Genomic DNA, 12,076 nt, shown 5'->3' on the forward strand with positions numbered 1-12,076 from the left:
TCATATCATAGTACGATCCCAAGTCCATATCACCAGAAAATCGTGATCGACAAATAAAACTGAATGACTTTTATGCAATGATACAAGCGGCAGAAATTTCAAGATGGCGAGCGCCTTAGAACAGTATGTAAATACAGTACAAGTTTTTTCCAGTCAAGGTAAGCTATATTTGAGAATATTTTGTAGATTTTTTAAAGGTATAATGTATAGTTGATCGACAGAGAACATATTGACATGAGTAATTTCGCAAATATGCCAATGTTTTCAATGTTATCTTGATGATTTTGGAATGTCATTGTAGACAGGAAGGCCTGTTACAAATCTTTTTTTTTTAGATTTTGCCTTATTAATGGGCACTTTGTTCACACTTAGACAGGATTTATGGTAATTAGTAAACTTATCATGCAGAGAGATGAATCGAATTTGCAGTTCATGTTTAAAAAAAACTTATCCTCATGAATGTCCATTAATGTTAACACCTAATTAGGTCTATTTAAATTGATAATATATGATCAACTTTAAATTGATCAGCAATTACAGGTAGTAGAAAATATGGTTTATTGTATTATCCATTTTTCTAAAGCGTCAGTCGCCATCAAGAGGCATCAGAGATTGGTCATAGACATCTGATAGAATTTAGACTTATTATAAGAACAGGCCTACTGGTCTGGTAGTAAAAAAAACATACTCCAGGTTGACAGGTTCCTTTCCTTTCCTTAGTTAGACCTAGACCTACAAACAAATAAAATTTTGCTATTTAAGTTCATTTAACTTTCGATTTGTGTATTTTCTGTGTTTATGATGTTATTTGATATTTTGACAGGAAACTTTACTCTACTATGTGAGCATATCAGTAAAAGTGCAGAAACTCTGGCCAAACATTTCCATCATCTTGACAATGTGATGGGCACATTAAATGTCCAACAACATTCACTAGGGATGTTGGGAATATTGTAAGTATGATACTGTCTTCTTAAAATCATGCCTTTAGCAACCAACACTGGAATTAACAGCAAACTAGTGTCCTTGGCCTCAGGGACATTTATGGAGGGATTTGAATCTGTACTACCTGGTAAATTGGATATTGAATAAATAATACATGTTTTAATGTCTATTTTTTATATGTTCTGTTTTACTCTAGATGTGTGAAAATAAATATACCAAATATACCTGATTTTGAAACATTATTTGTCCAGACTCAGGAATTTGTCAATTTATGCAATGGTGAACAAATTAGATATGCTACAGAGAGTTGTAAGTATTATTAAAAAGACATCTGTTATGATAAATGAACTATGCTCAGAACTTGATCTTGAAACATGTTGTTACTCAGTGTTTCATGCTGTGTGATCTTCATTTCTATTCAATTGTTAATTGTAATTCTCTTACAGTTGCCGATTTGCTTCATAAATTTGCCAATAATCTGATAGAAAGAAAAACTGTAAGTAAATATAGAAATAAAAACGTTTGATTTCATATTGAAACAAGTTTTTATGAAAAATCTTATTCAGGAACTTAGATAAAGGAAAATTTTGATATGGCTTGGAAAATAAATCATACACCATAGATTTGATTACCTTAATGCAAAACATTCCTGTGTCTTTGATATCCACTCAGGAATATTTGCTTATGAGGCTTAAAGGCATTTTCAAATCCATGTGTGTCTGCATTTGAATGCTCAAATTCCTGTTTCTGAGACTGAAGTATGATTGGTCAAGAAAATGGTGCAGCTGTCCCTTTAAAACATATTATTTGACCTGTATTTTCAGCCTGTGAGAGGTATTGCTATATTAGCAAAAGGTATACAGAAAATACAGTTATTTCCTACTCAGTTAACATCAATACATGCTTATTTATGTCAGGTAAGCATTCATGTCACTTCTAAATGTTAGTTTAGCAGTTTTGTCAGTCTAAAAATGAATATAAATTTTGTAAGAGAATTGTCTATAAGACAATGAGAATGTTAAAACAATAGTCTCAGTCAATTCTGAAATGTCTTCATGTTTTTCTCTTTAATCAGTGTACTAAATAATAATTTCTGATTGGTATATATTTAGTTGTGTATAGAACAATGAAACCAGGTCATATTTTTTGGTTTATTCTAGTTGTGTTTATTATCTAAAAATATGAAACCAGCATTACAGTTTCTAGATAATGATATAACAGATATTAGTAGAGAGGTAGGTTTTATACTTTCTTAATATTATGAATATTGTGGCCTGAAAAAAGTAAGTTACTTTGAGGGGAGCTTTGTATGTGATAAAGATAGAAAAGGTTGTTATTGTTAACGATTCTGGACTAGATTTTTAATTGGAGTCGAACATCCTCAAACCTTTGCAATCCTAAGACACAAAACAGTGTTGCCAAAATGTATTTAAAACTAAGTAATACTAATCTATCAGAATGTCAAATTTGATCTTCAATTTACACAAAAGCTTAATGGTGTCATGAAAATGAGTTGAAAATTGTAGATTCTAGATTTCTATCCAGTTTACAAGCAACAGTGAACCAACAGACTGACATTGGTGCGAAAAATGTTTGTGTATTGTGTACATACAAAATGAACACAGCAAAGTTGCAGTCCAACTTCATAAAAAGTGTTTACATTGATGTGCTGAGTATTATTAAATAATTGTTATGTCTTAAATTTTATAGGGAGGTAATTATGATTCCAAAGATTTTCTGCAATTTTATTATTATGGAGGAATGATTTATACTGCATTGAAAAAATATGATCGAGCTCTGTACTTCTTTGAAGTTGTAAGTATTAAATGATTTCACTTTTTCTACTTGTTTCACATTTTACACAAACATAACAAAGTCGCAATTGGTGCAAAATAACATTGTCTGTTTTATGCATATTTGCATTTTCATGATCTTTTCATTATATTTCAGTCTATCGCTACTCCAAGTTTCGCTGTTAGCCATATCATGATGGAATCTTATAAAAAATATATTTTAGTGGCCTTAATACTTCAAGGAAAGGTAAGGAATTTTGTTTTGAATACTGAACTGAACAGTTGCTTTATATCAAAGTCTTGATCCAGTCAGCCTGGTAACTATATTAAAACAAACAATTTTATCTTTATTTGTAGGTACCTGCCTTACCGAAATACACGTCACAAATAGTAGCTAGATATATAAAGGTTTGTAATATATTTTCTAATAGTGTGTCTAAGTTTACTATTCTATGAAACTCTATATCGAAGTAGCAACAGAACTATCTTCAGGAAAACATTCTTTATGAACTCAAAAATAAACTCTACCATAAAATTTATTGTTTGAATTAAAAAACTACATTATCAAAGGTTACTTTTACAATTATTTAGTCATGTACAGAGCTTATTTGGAAATTCTTGAAGTTATAATGATTAAATTACGAAATTTTATGTTTTGAAGTGCTCAATGATTAATTATTGAATTTTCAGCCTTTGTGCCAAGCTTACCATGATTTAGCTAATGCTTATTCTACCAATAGACCTAATGATTTACGTATTATTGTGTCTAAACATAATGATTTATTTACTAGGGTAAGATTTCTTTCTAGTTTTTTCTCTGTCTCTGATGCAGATCGGATTTGCTGACATGGAAAAAGTGTCTAGTGTCATGGTATTGATGAAAATTTCATTTAAAGTTCTTGACTACAAAGAAAGCTTTTCTTGATATGTTAGACACAGTCATTGTACAGTTTCAGTTAGACATGAATGCTAACACAGCTAAATTAACAGCCCAAGCCTTAATTATTTACTCAATAATATTAAATTATAATAATAAATGTAATTTAATTGTAGGATAATAACATGGGTTTAGTTAAACAATGTGTTAATTCTTTATATAAAAAAAACATCCAACGTCTAACAAAGGTAAGATTCTCAAATATATTTTGCAGTTTAGGCCTATTTTTTATGCAATAATGCATTATACTTTTTATTTCTGGAGCAAAAAAAACCATATATATGAACCTTCCATGTTTGCTGCTATATAATGAGATATATGATGTCTGTTATATTAAAGAAGACAATTTTGTGTAGATGTTTTCTAGATGACGTCTACATTTCCTGTATGCAATTTACCCTATATAGTCTGAAAAGTGCTCTAAATGCATATGAATTCTGTTTCAGACTTTCCTCACACTATCATTATCTGATATGGCCAACAGAGTTCAACTCTCAGGCCCTAAAGAAGCTGAAAAATATGTCTTACACATGGTAAGTATTAAGACAAAATCAAGGGTAACTTTAAAAATATTACTAGGAGTTAATTATCACAAGGTGATTCTGGTGTAAATATTGTTAAGCAAAGCTACACACATACTACATAGCATTTAGGGCTTCAATTTAGAAAATATAGACCTCTGACCATCATAGTTTGAGTGTTTATGTCCCTTTATTGCATTTCAGTTGTACAGTTCACAGTATTTTTGATTTGTATATTGTAGTATGTCAATGTCACCTAACCCATGAATGAGAATTTCAGACTATTTTTACTTTTGGGAAGATGAAAGTAAATCTCTGGAGTTATACTATATTAAATCACTAATCCAACTTCTTGTTCACACTGTAGATAGAAGATGGTGAAATTTATGCCACTATTAATCAGAAAGATGGAATGGTACAGTTTCATGATAATCCAGAACAGTATGATAATTCAGCTATGTTATTATCAATAGGACAAGAGGTAACAATACTCTAGGATATCATATATTTACTCAGTGATGACTAACCAAGCTATTACAGGGCTTTCTCTTTTTGAGAGATTTCATATAGAAATAATTAGCAATTGCTTCAGTTTAGTTCAATGAAAAATTTTGAAAATGTCTGCTTTTGTAAACATAAATGAAACACCAATAAAAACCAAGAATGATGTAAAGAAAACATTATGAACATATATTTCATTTAATATAGATGCAGAAATGTATGTTAGTTGATGAAAAAATAAAAGAAATGGACAGAGAAATAACAGTAAATCCTCAATATGTACAAAAGGTGGGCTATGATAATCAAAATTATTTTGCTTAGTCAAGAAATGATTTGTATATCAATTTTTACTAATTTTCAAATTATTCAAGAAAGTATTTATTCAATTTCTCATGGAAATATATTTTTTTCCAATTACTCAAAGAAATACATATTTTCAAATTACTAGAAAATAAACTGTGTTCATTAATTATTTATGTAATAATCTTAAGATGTTACTGGTTTATCAGTTTTAAGTTCATCTCTTATGTTGTAAATTTCAGAGTTCCAGTATTCATGATGAAGATATTCCTGGATCTATAAAAATTCCTGGACATTAGAGTTGATAATAGACACCATTAACTAGTGCTATAAACATTGTGTATATAAACCATCTGAGTTATTTTTCCATCCTAGTTTGTGATCTTCTGTAAATCTTGTATTTTTGTCAATAACAAATTATTATATCAGGTTCTGTGTTATTTTCTATTAAGCCCATGTTCTATTTGTGGCTCGGGCTCAACTAGTAATATGGAGGTTTGGGCTTTGATATTGTCATTACAATCACAGGGTCAGTTTAATCAACAATCTATACCAGCAAAACATCTACTTTGTAACTCCTCATTAGCAATAAAAGTGGGATGGACTATTGGACTTTAATTGGAAAATGTGTACAACAGACAAATGGTCACTAAAATGGAAAATTTCATTTTTATTTGTATCAATTATCCTGTTAATGATCAAACAACAGCTTGTCCATTGGAATTTTAGCCTGGAAGACACAGACACAAAAAGACAATCACCTTTCAGTCAGCCATATAACATTATGAACATTCACAGTTTGTGCTTAAGATCTGACCTCCTTCAACATCATTCAGAATATCCATTATAATTTGATTTGAGATGTGAAAATGAAAGAATGAAGTTTAATGTCCTACTCTTCTGCACCTAATTCATTGGGCTTAAGAAAGACAGGCACAGGCCATCAGCATGTAATGTAGGAAATTTTGCCAAGACAGTTGTATTGGCATACTCTATTTCGATTCCCAACTATCGAGGGATCTTTATGATGTAGATTTTAAGTTAAAATACAATCAAAATGTACATAATCATTAAGAAATGTACTATTAGGCATAGATCAATCTGGAACATTTAAATCCTTTTACACCATTTTTAAAGGTGAACCAATTCACAAATTCGCACTTGACTCTAGGAACTGTCAAGAGGGAATGAATCTTCAAGGCAAACAAAATCCTCACAAAGGCTGTCACTGTAATTTCTGAAAAAAGTCATATTCTTCTTCAAATTTGTCAAAGTCCCTATCTGTAAATACAGTATCTGATTCTTCATTCATTTCTTTAGGCATATCTTTAGACAATTTTCTCTGGTGTTGCTCTATAATCTGTAAATAAAAAAGATCGAACCTGACTAACCTTTTTTATTCAATCAATAATTTGCTTATTATAGCTTACAGCCCAGTATGGATAATCAAGGAAAGATCAATGCCGAAAGGATTGGCCAAGGACCAATATGAATTTACCTTTTTACTGTACACTGACTTGATTTTCCCAACACTGGAAATTTGTTTAAATATTTTGACATTAGATTTGGTATGATCTTTTTCTTGGTTATCTTTGTATTCCTCTGAAATTAAAATGTTGAGTTGTATTATAAGGTTTGTTACAAACATTCTTCTCTACATCAACCTTGGTAGCTTTTAATAGTGTCATCAAGAATTTTGTTTTTAGACTCAACCTTCTGTGAAGGCAAACCGTGTTTAATGTGAAGGGTTACAGAAATACATTTTAACAATATTGATTTTACCACATCATGTCCAAAAAGATTCTCCTTAACTATCACAGATAACATTTAATTTAAATGAAGAGGTGCACCATTTTTTTTTAGCTAAACCAATCTGTAATGGTGTTCGCAGCTCACCATCCAAATTTGAGCTTTAAAATCCATGTGTGTCCAGAATTATTATTATTTTGAAGAATAAAATTACGACTCTTCATTTTTAGATACTCTGTGATATTTAGAAAAGACATAAAGAAATAGTGAGTAAATGTCCTAGTTTGAAGTATTTTTAAAGGAATTTTTACGAATTTTGCAAAATCTACATTTCTAGTACCGGGTATTGCTGAAGACTATTATTATATGTTCAACACTAAAATTAACCGCCCAAAATGGTGCACTTGCCCTTTTAATAGTACCACTGGAAGAATACACGACAAATAGGACCAAAGAAAACTCAGAGTTGTCCTGCAATCCTACTGGAATACCAGATACAGCTATCAACTAATAAGCATCTCTGTTGGAGAGTAGTTATACTGACCTAATCTTGATTTGGTCTTCTTTAATAGTTTCTTCTTCTTAGTATCATGAGCCTGTTCTACATGTAATTGTCGTAATTGTTTCCAAACACCATGTTTATTACTATTGATTAATCTCATACCATCTTTTACTTTTCTACTCTTCTTTTCTTTTGCTTTTCTTTCTAAGAAAAAAAATGATGTAGCTAATTCATTCACTCCTTGACAATTGTCCATGAACTCTTGAAATAGATCTTTATATGGTTTATCTATACCTTAACCTGTGACAAACACAACAGTACAGAAACACAGGCTGTGTTTGCTTTGACAAAAAAAAAATAGATTACTCTTTACAAAATTGTAAAATAGGCTGCAATATTATTATAAAAGATGCCACTAACCATTAGGCAGTTCAATTTGATCATTGAATAGTTCAAGACCACGTTTTACAAGATCTGAAGACATAATATCTATGATGTGTAAGACGGAAAATCAGTTGACATTAACATTTTTGTTTACGTTTTGAGACCATGTGTGAGTTTTTACTTCCGGTCCTAATACTCTCTAATCATACAGTTTATAGTAAATTAAATCATTCCTCTGCATTTCAGACATAATTTTAATGTTTAGGCTATTTGATAATAACAAATACTTTTATTGATAGATACAATTTCGTGTTATACATTAGGTGCTTGAAAAATTATCTTTTGTAATTTATACACAATGTAACGCTTTGAAATAGAGAGTATTTCAGTAGAAAACAAACAAGAGTGTCTGACTTTTCTAATTTTATATAATTTTTACATCAAATCTTATCTACAATAAGAGACAGGCTATATATTTGCAGTTAGAAGGTAGACTTGGGTCCTAGTTTATAAATTATGATGAAATAATCACCAAACTAAATTGAAATTTAACCTGGGTAGATTTATTACTTTATAATTTGGACTCAGACCACAATTTTATCCTGCACCCTTAGATGAATACTTTATGAAATTTTTACAAACTATTTAAAAAATTGTAGGCCTATACAGCAATTAGGTCTGCAGATGAATGATACAAATAGTTGTAGATGGCAACCAGCTTCTTCCAGATCTTTTGCTTAGCATGAGAAAATAAAATTGATAGGTTACAGTCTGTTGTCTCACAAGAGGTTTAGCCTACATGCTTTTGCTTTCGTAACATTGGCATATCCCTCTAGGCCACTGTTTCGTAACATAACTCAACAGCAATGTCACAACTTAAAATTCATTAAGGTACATTAACAGTCATGAGATAACACATTTTACTAACCACAGGGGAACTTAGAGGACAGCACCTTATGTTATGAAGAAAGTGGGTCTGACATGAATCTTTTCTTTTCAGATAACTTGTGTGGTGTTACAATGTCAGAAACTAAAGATATTCCTGCTGCTCAAGTTATTAATAATGCTACAATCTCAGGCTCACCAATAAATAAATTTTTGTTACCAAGTCCTATTCCTCATCGTAGAAACAGAACTTACTCAGCGTGAGTTAAATATTTGATCAAATTATATTATGTAGAGGCAGTAATCTTATCGTTTGTTCTTTCTGATTGTTTAATGTGCAGGATGTACTCTCTGGATTATTGCCCTTGCCAAAACAAAACAGTCCATTCTTAATGCAAGTCTAGTATAAAAAATGTTTTATCTAATTTCATTTTTTCATTTAAGATCTGAAGCTGCCCTGGCAGGGCCCACTAAGCAAGGTTTAGTTAAGAATTTTTGTAGAACCAAAGGTCATGGATTTATCACTCCATTAAAACCTGATGAGGCATGTAAACAAGATGAGTTATTCTTCCATATATCTGAGTAAGTCGAAAGATAACATAATTACAGTGACTAAGTTCTCATTAATATTCTCTCATGCAGATGTCACGAATAGGAGAACATTGGTAATATCTGCTCTGGAGAATTTGATCTTGTAGATGTAAATTCTGATATATTTTTCTCTGGGTCTATTTACATTTTAATGAAGTATTTATGTGTATGTGTTAGTATACAGGACATTAGCAAACATATGGTTGAACCAGTGACTATTGAAAAACAGGCTTGCAAAATCTTTTTGAATGATTTAAGTGACAATATACTGGTATTATAATTTCCTCTCTTACAGCATCGATGGAGAATATGTCCCTAAACCTGGTGATCATGTGTCTTATAAACTCTGTTTGATTCCACCAAAGAAAGAAAAATATCAAGCTGTACATGTACAGATAACTGAATTAATGCCTGGTATTTCACATGAAAAATGGAGTTCACCAGTTTCCAGTCCTGATAAATAAAGTCATTCCCTCTTGAATTTTTCTATGTATCATCTAGACCCACTGATATTCGACAGTTTCACACTATTTGAAATAAATGAATAGATGATATTTGTCTGTCATGTTCACCAAAAAATTATGTAATACTTTCTTGAAACCAGTCCTAGGCAATGTGGAAGTACACTGTTTCACGCATTGTAGGGCATATTGTATATTGCTAATTATAAAATTAAAGACTTACAGTTGTCTGGAATTCTTCTGGTAAAAGTATGAGACTTATTGTATGTTGATTAGGATTCATGATGAATTGATTCTGATCTGATCTATTTTGTAAAGTATTATTGTATCCATGTTATTTTTGTAGAATATAATCATCACTTTCCTACCTAATTCTTAAAGATACTCAATTATAATGTAAAATATAGTCCTCCTAATAGTTTCTTTACCAGCTGGTTGGACTGATGTTGAGATTTTTGTATTACTATTTAGAAATACAACTTGTTATCCAGTTCTTTTGCAAGTCAGTTATGATTCTATGACCTCATGAACTTCCATGATATGTTTTGTTGAATTGCAGAACTGGACATCCAAGTCTGAAAAGGACTTTAGATAGCTGAAATGAGCTATATCAGCTGATAAAGTAATAATTAGGCAGGTATATCCTTTTTTTTTTTTTCATTTTCCCATTATTTTAAGTACATGTGTGAAAAACCATGAAAAGACCACTTTCTACTTTTGTGTATATGACAGTTGCGCTAATTTTGTTTTCATTGTGGTTTGGTCTATGTTACGATTAATGCATGTAAATTTTATGTTGATTTAGGGGCCTTTTGATGACAGTGTCTTTGAGACCGTTTGATTTGACTATAAACTTAATCCTGTGTGCAAATTGTTGTGCACATTAAAGATTCACCAAAAAAAAAATCTGCCCTTGCAAAGTATTCATGCACAATGCATGGTTTTCTCCTTTTTTATGGCCAATTGATGCAGAATAGTGTAGCATGAAGTTTACTTTAATTTCCTTGATTTTTTTAAAATATTTTTTTTGATAATTATGCTTATAGTCACATCTGTTGTTAAGCAGGAAATTTTTTTTCTTATACAAGTAGTTTGAGGAAAGTGAAATAGATATATTAGATAGTAGTTTTGATGAATGTTAGGCTAATGAGTCAATTTTTAATGAGATATATTCTAAGACAAGCTCAATTTATATCAAGTTATATTTTAGTTAACTGGATTTTGCTCTGTTATTTATCAACTCTTCCAATGTAAAGTACAGATATCTAGCTGAAAACTACAAGTAAAACAAGGTTTGCAACTTGTAGTGAAAATATTTCTGAAGCAAGTACACTTAATTTGTGAGATCTTGTATATTGAAATTTTCGAAATTATTTTCTTATTATACAAGATCTGCAGATTACAGATTATTAAGGATACATATTATTTTTTTTGAAAATCATCTAAGGTATTATTTTTATCAATAAAGTATTTTCATATATTGTAACAAGGTTATATGAACACTGAAAGAATGTGTTTATAGGTGTTACTATACAGTTGATTCTTGTGTTCTTGATAAGATTAGTGTTTCTATTACTACAAGTAATGATATTAACTTATATTGTGGGAAGTCAATATGTAGGTTTTGAGTGTACAGAGTTTAGAGATGATGTATCTGGACAAGAAAAGAAAGAATGAAACTATGAAATAAGCCACTATTATTGTTATTATTAATGTGTATATTGTAGACTATTGTTACCACTGACTTCTATTATATAAGAAGTATTTTAGATGAAATAAAGAAGATTTCAATATTTTCAATATGTTGTATTTTGTTTTAGTTTTGGAAAGCAAATATGTAACAGAGTCTTCTTAAACATCATTATCAATCCAATTTAAATAAGATTTACAATATCGTTTCTTTATTCCCGATGTCTTTCGTCACCATCGTAATCTTAACAAGTTTTCTACCCCAGTCCCGTTCTAATGACGTTATTTTAACCATGGTTATGAACCTGTTTCTTGATAACAATGACAACATATACTTTCATATTGCACTATGTATTTTAGGATCGGCTATATCGCAATTTCGCCACTTTGGCAACACATATTTCAAATAAGGATATTGGAAATTATAAATTTCTAAAACTATATTAAGCTGCATTTGAACTGTTTTCATTCGGGGGATTCCCGGGTTATCAGACCTGATTGTTCACTAATATACACGGCCGATACTGGCTCTTTAAATCTCAATACCTTCTCAAGCGGTGAAGTAATTTAAAAGATCAATGTCTCTTGAGATTGGTGTAAAATTAGTTTGTAATTTATTTCTACAAGATACCAATTTATACTGACAATAACCAATCGATATTCTATGTATTTTAATAGAAACTGTTTATAGGATATCAATATTATCTGATTATATTCTTTATAATTGGCCATATAACACTTCTATACATTCAGAATGGTAATCGTTGTTGTAAAATACCAGAACAAATGCGGAAACAGATTCAGGAATTTATCTGATA

The 12,076-nt window shown here is 30.5% G+C and overlaps 3 protein-coding genes across 3 annotated transcripts; 2 read left to right on the plus strand and 1 right to left on the minus strand.

The window, feature by feature from the left end:
- Window positions 1-103: 103 nt before the first annotated feature.
- LOTGIDRAFT_205728 (hypothetical protein) lies at window positions 104-5,424 on the plus strand (the record flags this gene model as incomplete). The annotated part of the gene is made up of 15 exons (XM_009061809.1): window positions 104-158; window positions 824-953; window positions 1,142-1,254; window positions 1,392-1,441; window positions 1,770-1,862; window positions 2,106-2,180; window positions 2,656-2,760; window positions 2,896-2,985; window positions 3,096-3,146; window positions 3,429-3,530; window positions 3,792-3,863; window positions 4,122-4,208; window positions 4,564-4,677; window positions 4,905-4,985; window positions 5,240-5,424. 15 exons carry the CDS (start codon window positions 104-106, stop codon window positions 5,294-5,296), a joined length of 1,275 nt encoding a protein of 424 aa, XP_009060057.1. The 3' UTR covers window positions 5,297-5,424.
- A 230-nt stretch (window positions 5,425-5,654) lies between these two features.
- Window positions 5,655-7,798, minus strand: LOTGIDRAFT_228955 (hypothetical protein). Its single transcript, XM_009061810.1, has 4 exons — window positions 7,669-7,798; window positions 7,291-7,452; window positions 6,496-6,599; window positions 5,655-6,357 (listed from the first exon to the last, which is right to left on the minus strand). Exons 1-4 carry the CDS (start codon window positions 7,730-7,732, stop codon window positions 6,223-6,225), a joined length of 465 nt encoding a protein of 154 aa, XP_009060058.1. The 5' UTR covers window positions 7,733-7,798; the 3' UTR covers window positions 5,655-6,222.
- A 908-nt stretch (window positions 7,799-8,706) lies between these two features.
- On the plus strand, window positions 8,707-9,560 carry LOTGIDRAFT_58748 (hypothetical protein; the record flags this gene model as incomplete). The annotated part of the gene is made up of 3 exons (XM_009061682.1): window positions 8,707-8,777; window positions 8,962-9,099; window positions 9,404-9,560. Coding segments are annotated over 3 exons (366 nt in total), but the record flags the coding sequence as incomplete, so codon positions are not given.
- Window positions 9,561-12,076: the final 2,516 nt, after the last annotated feature.

This window comes from Lottia gigantea, assembly GCF_000327385.1.
Source record: "Lottia gigantea unplaced genomic scaffold LOTGIsca_5, whole genome shotgun sequence".
In the NCBI taxonomy this organism is placed as follows: Eukaryota; Metazoa; Mollusca; class Gastropoda; family Lottiidae; genus Lottia; species Lottia gigantea.